The sequence below is a fragment of the Triturus cristatus genome, chromosome 6, assembly GCF_964204655.1.
Source record: "Triturus cristatus chromosome 6, aTriCri1.1, whole genome shotgun sequence".
Taxonomy (NCBI): Eukaryota; Metazoa; Chordata; class Amphibia; order Caudata; family Salamandridae; genus Triturus; species Triturus cristatus.
The window spans coordinates 1,348,885,189-1,348,904,060 of NC_140589.1; the positions used below are offsets into that span (position 1 = coordinate 1,348,885,189).

Sequence of the window (18,872 nt, forward strand, 5' to 3'; positions counted from 1 at the left end):
CTGGCTCCCGCTTCTCTGCAAAGAAGAAGCACCCCAGACCTTCCTGGTCTGCACCAGAAGCAAGTCCTCCGTTCTTCGTGGGTTCCGCTTGCCAAGGCTTGGTGAGTCCTAGTCCAACTTCGACGCCGCCGACAGCAAAAGCCTTCGTGGGACAGCTCGCCTCCTGGTCCTGGTCGTCCTCGACGTTCCCTGGTCCTCGTGGCTGCAGCGACAAGCTTCACCTTCACCTGCAATCTTCACGACATCGCCTGGTTCCTTCCTGGTTCCACGTGGTCACTGGCTAGTGACCTTGACTCTGTCCCTTCTGCTTGCAGGTCTCCTCTCTTCTTGATCCCAGCCTTGGGATCCACCGGACACTCTTCACTGACTGCCTGTCAGCAACTTTCCTTCAGGCATCCATAGAAGTCCACTACGAAACCCGACGCAAGTTCACACCTATGCACCCGCAGCCTGTGGGCTAGGTAACTTGGGTACTTCGGTGCTCACAAGGGTATTGACTATCCTAGGGTCTAGTTTCCGAGTCTCGACTTTCTAGCTATACCAGAAGTGTCCTAAAACTGTTTATTTCTAACTGCTAGTGATTCTATCGACTTTTACGCATTACGCGTGAGTGTTTCCACTCTGCACCTGAATCCCGTGGGCCTCCCACTTCCTAACTGTTGCTAGTGTAGTGTAGCACCCAGCGATTCCCTAGGCCTAGGCCTATCCTAATTCCGTGACAGTGGTCCTTATACCACTTACTTAGTATATGGTTTGCGTGGCCCCTAGGGCCTAACTGTATTACTTACCCGTGTGACTTAATGTATGCTTAAATAAGACTGTGTTGTACTTACCTCTAATCTCATAAAGAGTGCTGAGGGTTTGACTAGAATAAATACATTTTATTTTATATATATATCTGTTGTGGTGTCCTTTCATTTGGTATTGAAGGGATTATATATGGTATCACAGCTGGCTTCACATGCCATTCAGAGTTTAGCCTAAGACTGCTCTTGTCCATGCTACCACTAGGATAGCTGGTCTATAAGGTTGACTTTACAACCAATCACCATAAGGGTATTTGGACTGATATAAGGTGTACACTAGAACTAGTGACATCATACATCAGGCCAACTTCTCACAGTCTCCTGTAATGGTCATACATCGCAGCCCTGCAGTATTGCCTGAGGAACACTGCAAGATTGCCCGTTCTCCCCCCTGTTCTTAACTCTAGGACTATTTGCCAGGGCCATATGCCAACATCAGGATATTCACAGCATACCCACACTAATGGGGGAACTGAAAGTGCTTCTCAGCGCTGACGATATCTTGTTGACGCTATCCCATCCGATGACGGCAGCTTTGGCACACCTTACTTCTCTAATCTCCAAGTTATCCTACTTTTCAGTTTACCTCTTTACCGAGGGAAATGTGAGGCTATTCCCATGACTCCCTCATCCACTAAAGCAGCTCTGATCTCCACACATTCCAGTGGAAACCCTCAAACTTGAAGTTCCTTGAACTAAGGCTGAACTCAGGACTTTCCAATGTCATGGAAGACAACTTTTGTCCCCTACTCTAGAAGCTCTGGCATGACATGAAGAGATGGGAAGCTCTAAACCTGTCATTGTGGGGGAGAACACAAGCTGGCAAAATGAATGTAGCCCTTCCAGTACACTGTATTATTGTGATGGTTTCCCTGGGTAAAGGTTTGGCTTAAGGAAATGTTTCACATGACCTCTTACAAGAGGATCGTATTCATATTAGAAGGGAGACTGACAGTGTTTGAACTGACGTGGGGCGAATTCCTTGATCAAGGGCGTGCTCTTGGTCAATAAATGATGAAGGCAGTTCTAGCCCTTGATGGGTTACCAACGGGAATTGCATGCCACGTTAAGCAAATATTTTCCCTTTTTCCCTGTTCATCATACATATGGGCTACAGATTCTGTCCCCTACCTTCCTCTAGTAACAACGCACGGGACCATCACACTCTTTTACAGCAAGGACACATGGACGACTGATATTATTAACATCCCACAGGGCGGTGGGGGGTACGACTGTAAGCCCACTAGAGACTATACTAGATAGATTGCAACACTGTAAGTTTACTGAGGGGGCAGGGGGTGCTGTTAGCTTCCTGTCTGCATTCCATATATGGAAGAGTGTGTGTACTGTTTCTTCAGCCCTATTGAAAATCCAGCCTGTAATTATCTATTTGAAGAAAATGTTAATTTGCTTTGGTAATTATTTCTCATAGATCTATACTCTGCTGCTGGTTCTGACATAACCAGCTTAAGTGGCACCTCTTATAGACCTGATATGTTGCATTCAGTGAAGCTTTGATAATCTGTGATGTTGCAAAACACTGCCTGATGTTGGTGATTTCTTATTGGTGGATACATTTTTCTGCTTCTGGTCTTGTTCCTATTAATATGGTCATATATGGGAACTGCAAAGTTTAGTCACATGTTCATTTAATAAGGGCCCTAAGCTGGTCTACAAGCGTACAGGTTATTGCATTCTCTGCAAGTTGGTAATCTGAAGGAGAGTTGCCAGAGTATTTTTGTTGACTCGTTTTTAATGATGGGATGAAATTATAAATACCGGTTGTGAATTCTGAACAATTATTTTAAATGCCAGGTACTAAATTTCATGAATGTTTCCTCCTGTCTTTTTTTCCCCAGACATCTTACATTATCACAAAATGACCAAGCTGCACTCACTGGAGGAAAGGTACTTATCAATGAACATCAAAGTGGAATTAGCTTGCATATAATTTTTGAGTGAAATTGTGGATATGTTTTCACTACTGATAGTTTGCTCCTCTTTTTCAGGGTTTCCCCTTCTTGTTCCAACATATACGTGATGGAATTAATATCCGACAAACCTGCAACTTGATTTTTAGCCTAAGTCGTTATAATAATCGCCTGGCAGAACACGTAAGTACTGGTGCAGAGCCTTGCTATTATGAAGCAGCGAAAAAAAAGGTGACTGTCTTATTCTATAAAGAAAGACATAACATCCTAATTATTCCAATTTTAATTGGGTAATGAAGGCTTTTGCTAAAATAAAAGTGCAGGAAACGGGGTTGCTTGTTGTGGCAAATTCTCCCACCACCATCTACATCTATCTCTTAGTCAGCCAAACACTATTTCTCAGTGACAGCCTCGTCTCCCACTTAAAAGTGCATAATCAACCCAGAAGGTTAAAGGTTAACAGTGCCAGCAAGGCAGTTTCTCTAAAGCTCTGTGATCACTTTAGATGAATCAAAAAATATGTGATGAATTAAATAAAGCCAAAGTGACAAAAAGTGGATCCGTCACTTCAAAATGATATTGTTTTAAAGTAACATTTCCATTCCACATGACTTCTCCATACTGCATGGACAATCATTCAATGTTCCTGTGAAGTATTCACAAGTGACCATTGGAAGCTTCTTCCCACTCTAGTAAAACAGCATGACTCACAGCGTCAAGCTGCCTCTTGCCTTCAATCAGGCCAGAGGAGCTGGATGACGGTCAGTCTCCTTGTGCAGGCAGTCACCGTTCACAGCTTCCAGACTTCACAGAATTTCCTTTGTGGTATCCCTGGCTTGTGTCTTCACAACAGACAGTGTCTCTTCTGGTCCTTCCTCGTCTGCCTAGATCAGCAAATGGTACCACCTCATTCGTAGTTGACACTTTGGTCCTTGGTGTTGTCAATAAAGCACCAGTCTTCCTCTGGAGAATACTCTTTGCAGAAACTAGTTCACAATGACTGTAAGTTGGCTTTATCATTCACTTCCCATTAGCAGCAAAGAATCTTCACCCAGTTAATTACCTAACTTGTTATAACTGGTCAACTGCTCTCCTTCTGAAAGAGTGTTTCAGGTGCTTTGATGTGTCCCTGGGGGAGCAACAAGATCATTCCATCTTGATCCTATCCGACAGAACACGAAGTCCTTGGTATTTGGGGGGTGGGCAGGGGTGCTGAAACATAGATATAAGGGATTGCTGAATCATACATTTCATCAGTTTTGCATCTGTTTCCAAGTCCTGTTCAATGCACGTTTGCAAGGCTTTCCTTTAATGTTCAGACTTCCAGCTGGGTCTGTTTATTTGAAGCCTCAGAAGGATTAGCTCAGTGGTTAACATGCCACACACCCCCTCCCAATTCTACCTTCTGGTCAGCTTGGACTGTGTCCCATTCATGTTGGCTACAGACAACAGAACTATTCCTGTGTTAAATCTGGAACTTCTAAAGGATATTTCTGACCACAGATTCCTCACCATAGAATGTTCCGTAGGCACCAGACTGGATAAGGAAACCTTCATTCAGCAATGCTTCAGTTCGACAGTGCCCTGCAGCTCTGCGTTGACTCCATGCAACTCCAAAAGTGATAGAGCAAAGCCGCCTATAAACGGCCACCTGCGTGCTGATGCCAGTTCCTTTCTTTCTGAGGTTTCTGAAGCCGATCCGGTGCTCTGCTCGCAATTTTGTCGGCCTTCCAAGGACTCCTAAAACAGAAAATCTATTGTGCTAGGAAACAATGTTTCCTCCTAAGACTACAGGTTTGAACCCATGGCTTGACTGTAGAAAACAGATGTCAGCCACAGATGTGCACAAGGTGTCTCTCTGGCATTTGTGCTAGAGACACAAAATCATGTGACAAGTGTACCATCATGCACTTGAAGGCATTCCAGGACTGAGAAGCAAAGCTATACGTCGCACAGTTCAAGAAGTTGTTGCAGACTTTGTGTATTTCCCTCTTTTTCCAGAATTCAATGTGTATTTCCCGCTTCTTCCAGAAGTCTAAGTCGCTCCCACAAGAAATCAACTTTGCGGTCAAAGTCCTCCAGTAAGTCAAAATGGAAATCTAAACCCGAGCACAAGAAAGCGAAGGGGGCTCAACTCTGTCCCGCGCAAGGGTGTCACAATGTTAGTAGGTCTCCTTTCAGATCTCCAGGTATGGAGTGGATTCCACAGTTGGTCCCAGTGCACTCCAAATTTCCTTTGCAAACTATGAAGTTACAACAAATTTACACCTTTAAGGAAGTCATGCTGCAGATATTTGATGCTCTTCTTGTTTCCTCTGGTACACCTTCTGGTTCCAAAGGTCCAGGGGGATCCTCATTCAGGTTGCCATCAGTGGATCCATACTCAGCACTGTCTGACTCCCCTGGCTTCCACTGTAGTTCCATGACTTGCGTTGGACTTTCCATTATCGATGCTGATGCTGCTGTTACTGGCACCAGAGGAGATTCGGTGCCGAACGGACTTTGCCATGATCGCGACCAGTGTTGTGCTATAAATTACTTAATCAGAACTAGTCACCATATAACCTGATTCTGACCTTATGCCTCTCCTAGGGCAGGCGCACAATCCTTTTGATTACGATTCGGACCAAAGCTTGCCTCCACCCTATGATGATGGGAGTGAAGATTATTTACCCCCTCGTTATGATGGCAATTTTCGCATGGACTTACAAGGTGCCAGTGGACTTCAGACTCTCCCACCCCCCCAAATACAGGGTTGAATAGAAGATAGTGCATTATTTGCAGTGGTAAGCTGATGAGTAGCTTGGGACTTAGACCTGCAGCTGTCCTCTATTGAGGTTACGACATATGTCCTTATGGAAATTTTACAGTCTGTGCCAGCCAAATTTGAGCCTTTGCTTCCTTTCATTGAGGCCGTCACTGACACGTTAATGGGCACCTGGTAAAAGATCTGGTTTTGCACACTGGTGAATAGGCACGTGGCCAGACATTGCAGGCTGGCATTTGGACACCCTTCTTAGCTCACTGATTACACTACTCCAGAGGGGTCGTTGCCTGGCAACATGGTTAATCACACGGTTTGATCTTGGATTCGGCATTCACTGTGGACATGCTGCATCATCCTGGTTCGATAGGGCGCCCAAACCCTGCACATGCATTGCTCCTATACAGAATGGGCCACCGGGCAACCGCATCCGAGTCTGGGCCAAATTCCCAGCGATGAGCGCTAATTAGCCAAGGCTGATCCACGCCCTAATAAAATGACAGTCAGCGCCTTGGAGATCCCTGACCGCAGGGCATCTCCGAAGCGGAGAGGCGATTTATGCGCCAAGATTCGGACAGTGGACTGGCACCATCACTGCATGGGATGGCGGTCTGGCACCGCCAGTGCCTGGGGCCTGCCGGTCACAGACTTGAAATTGTCCTGGCCTGTCACATGGGACGAGAGACATGCGGCAGATCAGGGATTCCAGCATGGAGGGGCTTTTCATTCTGATACTACACGAGGCTCTCAGCACCATCTGATTGCCGAACGCAGAGCTTGACCTGCCCCTTTTTGCTGACCATCCTAGTAGCAGTGCACTGTGGCGTGAGGAGACTGCCTCCCAACCCCCTGCCTGACTGGTGGAGGCAGCCACTCGAGAGGGATTGCAAACTGCCCTGCGGCTCATCAATTGAATTGAGGACATCACTAGGAACTGGCTTGGTGTATATCCTGGGCAGGACTATCACCCCACTGGTGGCACAGATATGAATGGACTGAGATTGCAGAAGACTGTGTCACTACTTGGTGCCCCCCTCTTCCTTCACAAGCAGTGCACCGCGCATAGCGGCCCCTCGGTCTGGAGATGCATGCTATTATATGTGGGAGTGCACTGTAGGAACTTCCTCCACATCTGAGAGACAGTGCTGAAAAACCCAATATCCCCCGGGCACTGAGAGTGAGCACTAGGAAACTGCTGTTACGCACCTGTAACCGTCGCCTCAGCGGCTATTTGAGTTCAACATGGGGCGCGATCGTCATCCACACCCTTCACAACAGACTCACATAGACCAGTACACAGGGGGCACAGAAGTGATAAAACCTACCTTAATGAAGGAAATGACACCACCACTCGGGCGCAATAGATGCAGATGTGGGACTGGCTGGAACTAGATGGGAGAACGTGGGACTGTGGTGATGACTGGGTGAGTGGGTCTCCTCCACAGAGACAATCTTTGAACACGCCTGCCGCGAGAGAGGACCCTGCTTGGGGAAGCAACCGCTACACCGGAGGAGCGACTGGTGGTTTGCGTGCACAACACATTAGACTTGCTGACTAGGCCCCTATTCACTGAATTGCCATCTCCATGCCTGTTGTGTTGTGTACCTGATCAGGCGCCAGGACGCCCCTTCGCTGGGGCAGCTGTGCGCCTAATAAAAGTTATTAACATAACATAACATAACAGATGATCCTTCCTTGACTGGCGGTGGATGCGGATGTAGGGGGAGACGGAGCCAAGCTCTGGACAGTGGGTGGAAGACACCCCTCTGAATAAGGAATTATTGGGAGAAACATTGCAATGGAGTGCGAAGTTGAATGTTGGCCCGGATTGCAGGCAGGTGCAGGGACGGGATGTGAATGATGTCTTATATTGAAATTAACTTTTTCAGATTTCTGATGGAGCTTTACGACTACTCAGCCGACTAGATATGGCTTGAGCGTGGATCGCATGGGGGCTTGGCTTGCAGGCTGATGGAGGCGGACGCGTGAGCTCGGAGCTCCGCGCCGGCCCCTTGAATTATCCGAGATTAATGCCGTCCTGACCCCGGGAGAACATCGCAGAGTGCCCCCGCTGCGGTGGGCCGACCTGGGGGGGAGATTGTAGCCCCTGCCTGGTTGTGCTGGGGCGCGAGACTGCAGCAACGGCCGTGTGAAATCTCCGGCTGAGGCAGGCAAGATAGCGCAGAGCTGAGCGCCTAGTATGTGCAGACTGCCACCGCGACTTGAAGCTCTGGGTGGAGACGTCCTGAGAACTGATCGCAGGAGACCGGGCGGTCGAGGTTGCCGCTGCATTGAGAAGGCTACGGTTTGTGCTGCTCAGAGGCCCCGCTCCGCTGTCTTCCATAGCGGACCCCTGGCGATGTCGGCCGGAAAGTGCGGGCTAGATCGGGGTGTGTGGCGCAGCGCGCGCGTATTTGGGGGAGGAACTTCTTGGCCTGGATTGGGGCTACCTGATCGCCGTGCGAGAGGCCCCAGCGTGAGGCCCTGAATTCTCATTGGTGCTTGCGGGTGAGTGGTGTCCTGCGCGCTTTGCAAAGTCTTGACCATTGGGACTGGAAGGGACTTCCTCCATTGACTCCCTTGCGGGCTGCCTGTTGCTGCAGGTCGCATAGGGAGTTGCATGTGCCCAGTGCTGCTGGACTTGGTTTCCCGTGCCTTAGGCCTGCACTGCCTGGCTGCGAGGAAGGGTGCCCTGTGGCCCCCAGGACGCCAAAGCACTGATCTGGGCGGCGGCCTGCTCTTGTGCCCGGGTTGGCCTGTGCCCTGGGATCGATGCTGGAGCGCTTGCGGTGACGGTGCTTTGGGAGCTCTGAAGCTTGTGTAACGTGGGCCCCACAACACCCTGTTGGAGACTTGCAGGGTATTTGCTTGGTGCTTGGCACGGAGAGGGCGACGCTGAGTGCGCGGAGTGCTCTGGCCAGAAGAGACTGCCCTGTTCCCTACCTGCATAATGGGGAAGCCTAGAGGGAAACAGCTGATGGCCCCGCCGGATCCAGACAAGTTTGGGCAGTAGAAGAAATGATTGGCTTCTCCTGAAGCGCCGAGTGAAGCAGGGGTGCAATAACAGTTGGCTAGAATACTTCAGGCTATCACGGACACGAGAGAGGCCCTGCACCAGAACATTGCTACTGTGTCGGTGGAGCTGGGGCTGCTGCGGGCCGAACACTCCAATTTGGCGGATAGAGTGAAGCAGGCCGAGGCATCCTTGGCGACTCTGGAGCCGGAGCAGAGGTCTCTCGCTGACCAGGCATGGGACGTCCCCTGTAGGCTTTTGATGCTGGAAAAAAGGGCCGAAGATGCTGAGGGAAGAAATCGGAGGAACAACATCCACGTTTTGGGCCTGCCGGAGGGGGTGGAAGGGTCCAATATGGTCCAGTATTTGGAGGACTGGCTCCGCGACAAGGTGGTACCGGAGGGGCTGACGCAGTTCTTCACGCTGGAAAGGGCTCACCGGGTTCCGGCCTGCCCGTTGGCGCTGGGTCAACATCCGCGCCCAGTAGTGGCCAGACTCCTCCACTACAAGGACAGAGACCTCCTCCTGCAGGCAGCGCGCCCCACTGGGCCTTACACGGTGGATAATAGCAAGGTTTCCATTTTCCCGGATTACACGTGGGAGGTCCAGCGACGCCGTGCATCTTTCTTGGCCATCAAAAAAGCCCTAAGGGATGAGGTTATTCAATATTCCTTGATGTTTCCGGCCCGGCTTCGGATTATTCTTGATGGCACAACACACTTTTGCGAGGACCCATCGGTGGCATGGGACTGGCTGGAAAACTATAGGACATGCAAGAGGCCGGCTGGGAAGACTGGGGCGCGCGCGCCTTAGGAGCGGCTGCCCCGTCGACGATCGCGGCGGCGCCCTGTCACCCTGCAGGCACCCAGCTCTTCCCAGACCGAGAGGGAGAGAACTGAAGTTCTGCGTGCGGAGTCGGAACTACTCCGGGACCGTGAGACTGGGTCGGGGGTTGGCACAGGGACGGATGTTGAGCGTGGATCTCGTTCAGAGAGAGAGGCTAGCTACTTTAAGAACCATGGAGCCGCAAAGACCCCAGATACATTGCATTCCAGTGCCTCTCCCACGCTTACCACACCTAAGTAAGCCCTTGGGTGATTGAGGGATCTGCCCCAGAGGTAGACAACTGGACAGTGAAGGCAATTGGAGGTGGGGTCCTTCCACATATTGTATTAATATTACATTTGAGTTAATTACGTTAAGTTAGGTTCTCACTGTGGTTTGGGTGAGATGGGGAATCACCAGTTGGTTGGATAGCAGGGAGTTTACCCAGGGGTATGTGGCCTTAACACCTACCAAAAACGATACAGGACGCATTACTGCCTCAGGTGCCATGGGATAGCAATAGCCATGTACTGGAGACACACCTAACAGACAAGTGGGAACTGAGGAAGAAATGGCAGGGTCAGCTGTTCTCCTTCACATACTCCTCTTATGCCAGGGGAGTTGCTATATGGGTAATGCCTGTGGTGCCCTTTCCACATTGACACTCTATGGTGGATGTGGAGGGTCGCTGTATTAAGGCTTAAGCATTACTGGACGGGATGGAAGTGTGCCTGCTAAACTCATTGACGACAAACAGTTATATCTGAAAGAAACATGTAGTGATAGATTCCTTACCTTAGAATTCCCCCCAGGCATCAGACTGGATACGGAAAGTTTTCGGCAGCAGTACCCCTGCACGTCGGAAGGTGATGTTGTGCGGCTTTGCATCCGTCATTAGCGTCATGGTCACCGAGATGACGTTGCGGCAGCTACTTAGATGCCGCCCTTGCACGGTGACGCAGTTCTTTCTTTTTCCATGCCAGCAAGCGTAGATCCGGCGAGAGCGGTACCCCCAGTCACTTTTTGACTGAGTTTTTTTAGGCCTTTTTGTCTCTTTTTCGAGTCGATCGACTCCTGGTGCCGTAGGGATGCCCGGCTTCAAGCCTTGCGGGGACTGTCATCGGAGCCTACGCAGTCGCCGTCGGCCTACCCACTCTTCCTGGGCCCGTCAGCGACTCGAGCCCGACTGCAGGAATTTCTGTCAACCATGGTTCGCCTCTTTGGGCCGTCGGGCCCCGCAGGCCCGACTGGTGGTCCTCACTCTTTACTGTCGGCGGCTCCAGCATCTGTCGGCTCCAGCCCCGGCGCTGCAGGGCCCCAAGGATCCAGGTCTGGATCCTGGTCGACGCCGGTTGACCTTGTGACTCCTCCACTGACGTCGACCCCACCGGCACCACCTCCGACGACGCCTGTCCCTGCTTACGACATCCCCGGTTTCAGCCCGGATGTGGACACTGCGCCGGAATGGCGTTGCTTGACGCTGATTCCGACGCCGATGGGGCCTTTCTACCTCTTTGTCCAGCCTCCTTATTTTCGGCCTGTACATCAACCTTCGGAGGAAAGGGAAAACTGGGAGGGGTCTGAGGAGCCTCTCACAGCTCAAGTGAGAATGACCCGGACTGGGCAGAGGAGCTGGGGCATGCCAGTGGTCTTGATACCTCTCCTGACCTTGGCATGCTAACTCCTCCTACTGTGGCTACGGAGGTGGGTGCAAGTTACGCCGTGGTGTTGCGTAGGGCAGCTGAGGCCCTTCACCTCGACCTCCCTACAGTGGACGTCAGGACTAACCTCCTGACAGAAGTGCTTCAGCCAGCGGCTACCTCTGCGGAGCCACTGCTGCCTTTTAATGATGCACTTTCGGACATTCTTTTGGGCACCTGGTTAAGGCCCAACACGGGCTCCTGTGGATAGGATCTTGGCCTGATGCCATCGCCCGGCCCGGCCCCCTTTTCCTCTCCCAACACCCCACCCCTGAGAGTTTTGTTGCCCAAGCCTCCACATCCCAGAACGCATTCCCTACCGCACCCCCAGACAGGGAATCCAAGAGACTGGAACAGTTTGGGAAGAAGATTTTTTCTTTCACCAGTTCAGGGCTGCGGTCTGTGAACACCGCATGCCTCATGGGCCGTTACTCCCACTCTGTGTGGGATACGGTGGCGCAAGTGCTGCCTCAGTGTCCGGACGAGGCGCGGACAGTGCTCTCTCAAGCTATTGCTGAAGGGAGAGATGCAGCAAAGTTCACAATTTGATGTGACCGTGACACCGCCAACTCGCTGGGTAGAGCGATTTCCACGACAGTGGCGCTCCGTCACCACGCCTGGCTGAGGACTACTGGTTTCTCTGGGGATGTACAGAACACCCTGATGGGCATGCCCTTTGATAGCCCTTTGATAGCTTTTGCCTTTTTGGCAACAAGGCAGATAGTGCGTTGGAGGGTTTTAAGGACATGCGGGCTACGGCCAAGTCTTGTGCCTTTCCGCCACGTGCCCTCCTCCGCCTTCTGCTTTTCGCTCCTTTCGTGACAACGGAAGGGGCGCCCCGACACGTTCGCTTCAGAGCCACAGGCCGACGCAGCAACAGTCTCAGCACGGCCGCGGATGTAGGACCCGCCTCGGTGGGTCAGGGGGCCACTGCCCCAAAACCTTTCTAGTCCGGTTTTTCAGGCCCAACAAACGCCAGTGGGCGGCAGAATTCACCATCACCCCCCCAACTGGCGCACCATCACTTCGGACAGGTGGGTTTTACAAATAGTCAAAAGGGGCTACTCCTCCCCCTTCGAGACTACCCCTCCAGCCATGCCCCCCCAGCACCACCGCATGTCTAGGGCCCTCTTGGCCAAGGGGGCCATCGAGCGCGTTCCTACGCCAGAAGTAGGACGTAGTTGTTATCCCCACTACTTTTTGGTGCCCAAGAATGACAAGGGTGTGAGTCCTATCTTGGAACTCAGGGACGTCAATCGCTTCCTCCGGAAGGAAAAGTTCAAGATGCTCACTCTGGCTCAAGTCTTGCCTGCCCTCGACCCTGGAGACTGGATGGTAGCGCTGGACCTGCAGGACGCATATTTCCACATTCCCCTCCTGCCGGCACACAGGCGTTACCTGCAGTTCACGGTAGGCCACGAACACTTTCAGTTTACCGTGCTCTCCTTTGGCCATACCAGCGTCTATCGTGTGTTTACGAAAGTGATGGCGGTGGTCGCAGCTCATCTGCGCAGATCAGGGGTTCCAGTCTTCCACTATCTCCACGACTGGCTGTTGAAGGCGGGCTTGCCCCAGACAGTCGTCTACCACCTCCAGACTAAGGCCGACCTCCTGCATTTGCTAGGGTTCTCCATCAATGTGCCGAAGTCGCACCTGATTCCCTCTCAGAAGCTCCTCTTCATCGGAGCGGTTCTGGATACAACGCACTTTCGGGCCTATCCTCCCGAACGGCGAGTCCAGGATATTCCGGCTATGATTCTGGTCTTTCAGCCTATATCCTGGGTTTCGGTCAGGATGACCCTGAGGTTGCTGGCCCTCATGGTCTCCTGCATCCTGCTGATCACTCATGCCAGATGGCATATGCGGGCTCTCAGTGGGACCTGAAGTTCCAGTGGGCGCAGCATCAGGGGAACCTGTCCGATTACATCCACATCTCGGAGGGCACTGCACAACAGCTGCAGTGGTGGCTCACAAACCGGCATTGGGTCAGTGGCAGATCCCTCTCCCTTCCCCAACCGGAGCACACAGTGGTGACAGATGCGTCCCTCATGTGATGGGGGGGGGGGGGCACATGGGAGAGGCGAGATCAGAGGCCTCGGATCTCCGGCGGAGTCCAGGCTCCATATCAACCTTCTGGAGCTTCGGGCGATCTGACTTGCACTGAAGGCATTCCTTCCCTCTGTCCGGGGGAGAGTAGTGCAGGTATTCACAGACAACACCACCGTCATGTGGTACTGCAGCAAACAGAGCGGGTGGGGTCGTGGAACCTATGTCAGGAGGATTCCTTTCGACTTGCCTCCTGAAGTCTGTGATGTCCTTCTGGCAGCTAGGTGTCCCTCCACTAAGTTAGTATACACCTGCAGGTGGAACAAATTTGTGGCATGGTGCACAGCAAAGGCTGTGGATCCCCTTTCCTCCCCTCTTTCAGAAGTACTATTGTTCCTTCTTTCTTTTGCCCAGCAGGGCTCTGCTCTGGGCACTATCAAGGGCTATCTTTCAGCCATCTCTGCCTTCCTTCGGTTGCCAGATTAGCCTTCTCTTTTTAAGTCCCCGGTAGTTAACCGTTTCCTAAAAGGCTTAATGAATCTTTTTCCTCCAATCCCCTTTGTTATGCCTCAGTTGGACTTGAACCTTGGCTAACCTATCTCATGTGTGCCTGTGTGCTCCCTTTGAGCCACTGCATAACTATCTTTTACGTCTTCTGACTCTTAAAACTGCTTTCCTGGTAGCCATTACTTCTGCTAGAAAAGTGAGTGAGCTCCAGGCTCTTTCTTCAAAGCCTCCTTTCCCGTCTGTTCATCTGGACAAGTTGGTTCTCCGGACCCCTCCTGTGAGAAGTTGGCCTGATGTATGATGTCACTAGTTCTAGTGTACACCTTATATCAGTCCAAATACCCTTATGGTGATTGGTTGTAAAGTCAACCTTATAGACCAGCTATCCTAGTGGTAGCATGGACAAGAGCAGTCTTAGGCTAAACTCTGAATGGCATGTGAAGCCAGCTGTGATACCATATATAATCCCTTGAATACCAAATGAAAGGACACCACAACAGATATATATATAAAATAAAGTGTATTTATTCTAGTCAAACCCTCAGCACTCTTTATGAGATTAGAGGTAAGTACAACACAGTCTTATTTAAGCATACATTAAGTCACACAGGTAAGTAATACAGTTAGGCCCTAGGGGCCACGCAAACCATATACTAAGTAAGTGGTATAAGGACCACTGTCACGGAAATAGAATAGGCCTAGGCCTAGGGAATCGCTGGGGCTACACTACACTAGCGTTAGTTAGGAAGTGGGAGGCCCACGGGATTCGTGTGCAGAGTGGAAACACTCACGCGTAATGCGTAAAAGTCAATAGCAATAGTACAGTTTAGAAAACGGTAGATTTAGGACACTTCCGGAGTAGCTAGGAAGTTGAGACTTGAAAACTAGACACTAGGATAGTCACTATCCTGATGAGCACCGGAGTACCCAAGTTACCTAGCCCACAGGCTGCGGGTGCATAGGGGTGAAGATGCGTCGTTTTCGTCGTCGACTCCTATGGATGCCTGAAGAAAGATGCTGACAGGCAGTCAGTGAAGAGTGTCCGGTGGATCCCAAGGCTGGGATCAAGAAGAGAAGAAACCTGCAAGCAGAAGGGACAGAGTCAAGGTCACTAGCCAGTGACCACGTAGAACCAGGAAGGAACCAGGCGATGTCGTGAAGATTGCAGGTGAAGGTGAAGCTTGTCGCTGCAGCCAGGAGGACCAGGAAGCGTCGAGGATGACCAGGACCAGGAGGCGAGCTGTCCCACGAAGGCTCTTGCTGTCGGCGGCGTCGAAGTTGGACTAGGACTCACCAAGCCTTGGCAAGCGGAACCCACGAAGAACGGAGGACTTGCTTCTGGTGCAGACCAGGAAGGTCTGGGGTGCTTCTTCTTGGCAGAGAAGCGGGAGCCAGTCTGGAGGAGCCAAACCAGCGCAGAAGATTTCAGGGTGCGTCGTCACAAAGGCCACTAGCCAGCGGGCAAGCAACCGGACAGACGCGGCAAGCAGGAAAATGCAGAAGGGCCCCACGCAGGACTCGTGGAGTGTGGGGGGCTGATCTTCGGTGCAGATGGTGCTTGGGGTTGGGGCTTCTCAATCCCCGGTGCACAACTTCGAGGGTACCTCAGAAGCTGCGCTTTAAGTTACTAGCCACTTTTTCCAGGTAGCCGGTCCCACGTCGCTCGTCGCCTCCACGGATCTCAGCTTTGCTGTCGATGTGGATCAGGGTCGGAGAAGTCTGGAAGTCAAGGCTCTGGTCGGGCTCTGCAGTCGGTTCCTCGTAGAACGTGGGCAAAGCAAAGGGTAGTCTCTTGATGGTGCCTGTTTGCACAGGGTAGCCACTCCTTGGCTACAAGGGAGATTCTTCAGTCTTCTTCTTTCGTCGAATGTCGAAGGTCCAGAGTTTCTGTTCAGTTTTGCAGGTTCAGGATAATCTAAAGTCTTGAGGCCCAACTCCCACTCTTATACTAATCTGGGGGGCTGGGATACCTGCTAGGTCACGCCTTATGGGTGGGACCTGGGAGGGGGTGGTTACACCCACTTCCCTTTGTCCAGTTTCGCGCCAGAGCTGGGGCTGGAGTGCCCCAGCGCCGGTTTAAACTGGACTATGCAAGGAACACCTTGTGTGCCCCAGGCATGTCTCATTCCTTTCAGCCCACCCTGCCCCAATACACTAAAGGCTGTCTGGGGAGGTGCTAGCACCTCCCCAAGCAGGAAACCTATTGTCCATGCCTCCCTGGCTGGGATCACTCCCAGCTGCAGGAGGTCAGACTTGTGTCGTGGCAGCAGCATCCATTTTGTGATGCTGAGGCTTTGGTCAGAGGCTAACAGTTGAATTATGATTTTAACATGTCTTTCCCTCTAGAAGGGGGGAATAATATTCTCCTGTCCAGAAATGGCATGGGGGTATTATTCCCTAGTGTTAGACACCTTACACGACATGTTTTGATAAAGCCAAACCATAGTTACCATAACCGTCTAAGATTATAAGGCACTTTAAGAGTATATGGTAGGCTATATCATAGAACAGCTATAAGGACAAGGTTCCGAAAGCTGCAGACAGGCTCAGCTCATGCTAGAGCACCATCTCACATGTTACCAAGCACTCTGCCTCCAGGATTGTTAAGGCCTGCCATAGGAGTGACTGATAGGTACACATGTGTCTATATGTAAGTTAGGTATAGGAATACTACACCTAAGCAAGGGGTGATTACACGACCTTGCCCAAGCTGAGTGATCAGCCAGTTGTGTCAAAATGGAAGGCCAGGCCAGGGGTGGCATAATACATGCTGCAGCCTCTGGTAGGCCTAGGGTACACCTATGCCCTGGGTACCTAGGGTACACTGTACAGGGTCCAATAAGGTGATCCTTACCAATTGATTATGTACCTAGGGTACATGGAGTCCATTTTAAAGAGAGAGCAGACAGCCTGAGACCCTGAATGGCAGGATCTCAGGCCAACTAAGTCGAAAAACCAGCTAGACACTAGGCAAAAATTTGGGGTAACCATAGTCAGATATCCACCTTCCTACACCTCCTAAGGTGGTCACTGCCTTTCACATTGGGCAGACCATCACTTTGCCCACCATCTTTCCGCCTCTGCATCCTTTAAAGGAATAAGAGAGGCTCCACCTTCTGGACCCAAAACTTGCGCTCTCCTTCTATCTAGATTGCACAAAACAGTTCCCGGTGGATGATCTACTTTTTGTTGGTTACATGGGTAAAAGAAGGGTCAGGCCGTACACAACTGCACCATTTATCGATGGGTCGTTTTGTGTATTAAGGCTTGTAACTCTCTAGCTAAAAAGAGCCTCCAGTCGGGCTACGCGTTCACTCCACCAGGGGGACGGCAGTCACTACTGCCTTCGGAAGTGCCTCTAAATGACATCTGCCAGGCAGCCACGTGGGCATCGTTGCACACGTTTACCAAACACTACTGTCTGGACAGCCAAGTCCGGAGAGACGGCTTCTTTGACGGTTCTGTTCTCTAGGACCTTCTGGTGTGATCTTGGTCCGCAGACCCACCACCAGGTTTGGTATTGCTGGGATATCTATTTTAATGTAAGGAATCTATAACTAACGTGTTTCTTTCAGATGCACAAGTTAATTACCTTCGGTAACGATATATCTGTAAGAAACATAAGTTAGGCATAGATTCCTTACCGCCACACCTATCCTTCCCTTTCTGCGAACTTATTTCTAGGGTTAAGGATATCCTTTCCAGGGCCCTAGTATTGTGCACCAATAGTCAGTGTCTTGCATGGCGCTGCGTTTCTGGCGCGGAAAGTCGAGTACAGAACTGACGTCTGCACGCGAGGGTGGCGTCTAAGTAGCTGCCGCGACGTCATCCCAGCGACCACGACAACGGACGCGGAGCCGACTGACGTCACTTTCTGATGCGCAGAGATACTGCAGACGAAAAAACTTTCCAGATCCAGTCTGGCGCCTCGGGGTAATTCTAATGCATGGAATCTATAACTAATATTTCTTACAGATATAGCTTTACCGAAGGTAAGTAGCTTGTGCTTCAACAGGAGACTCAATTCTTAGGCCGAAACGGGCCTCTTTGGAGAGGCATAGCAGGCACGTGGGACGCACTGGCTGAGCACACCCTCTGAATTTATAGGCAGAAACTGCATCGAGACGGGGACACATCGGGAAAACTGCTGGCACACAGCCTCCTTTCCTGTCTGTTCATCAGGACAAGGTGGTTCTCCGGACCCCTCCTAAGGTGGTCACTGCCTTTCACATCGGGCAGACCATTACTTCGCCCATCGTCTTTCCGCATCCTTCAAAGGAAAAAGAGAGGCTCCACCGCCTGGACCCAAAAAGTGTGCTCTCCTATCTAGATTGAGCACACCCTCCGAATTTATAGGCAGAAACTGCATCGAGACGGGAACACATCGGGAAGACTACTGGCACATCTGCTGAAACAAGAATCCTCCTTATCCGTGATCCGACCTTTGAATAGGCCCTACAGGACTGCAGCAGTGACAGAATCTGCCATAAATGACGCTGGCAGCTTACCTGACCTCCCCCTATGTGAAATTGAGCCCACGTATCTAGACCAGATCCAAGCTTTGCTATGGACCCTCCGATTACCGCAGACAGTGACTCCTTGGAAGTAGAGATTACTCTATCGCTGGTGGTTGTGATCCGCCTGCTGCCCACGGGTAAGACCTCTCATGGGGATGTTTTTTCTTCTGAATTCTACCAGGCGTACTCTGACATCCTAACGGACAAACTCCTGGAAATGTATACAGTGGCCACAGATAGTGGCTTTTTGCCAGACACAATGAGAGAAACCTCTATAGTTCTGGTGCCTAAACGCAGAAAAAGACCCGGTAGACATGGGTGCATACCATCCACTGGCCGTGCTGAATACCAACACCAAAATACTTGCCAAAACACAAATGAATTGATTAATGCCCAGAATAGGAACACTACTGCCTGAGGATTAGTGCAGCTTCATACCAGGCTACAACGCGCTCATGAACATACTGCGTCTTGCCCATGTCATGCCCTCGGTCGAACAGACCCTGGACGGTATGACATTTTTGCGAGGGTTTTTGGCCTGCGTGTAAACAGGCACAAAACTCTGCTCTACCCACTTGCTGGGCTTGCGCCGATGGAGCAATCATAACTGCCTGACCTGTACCTTATATGCGAGTGCTCAACTTTTAGATACCTGGGTGTCTAGGTCACCCGTATAACACCAACACACTATGACTCGATTTCGCTAAGACGCTACAGGGACTTAGAGCATCTGTACAATTTTGGATATCCCTACTGCTCTTA

General features: G+C 51.0%; 1 protein-coding gene across 1 annotated transcript in view; it reads left to right on the top strand.

Annotated features, from left to right (window-relative positions):
- USP34 (ubiquitin specific peptidase 34) overlaps positions 1 to 18,872 on the top strand; it is a 2,509,780-nt gene that overhangs the window by 1,840,918 nt on the left and 649,990 nt on the right. The window contains exons 62-63 of the mRNA XM_085612349.1: positions 2,666 to 2,714; positions 2,816 to 2,920. Coding sequence (XP_085468475.1) covers positions 2,666 to 2,714; positions 2,816 to 2,920 — 154 coding nt within the window. The remainder of the gene's footprint in view (positions 1 to 2,665; positions 2,715 to 2,815; positions 2,921 to 18,872) is intronic.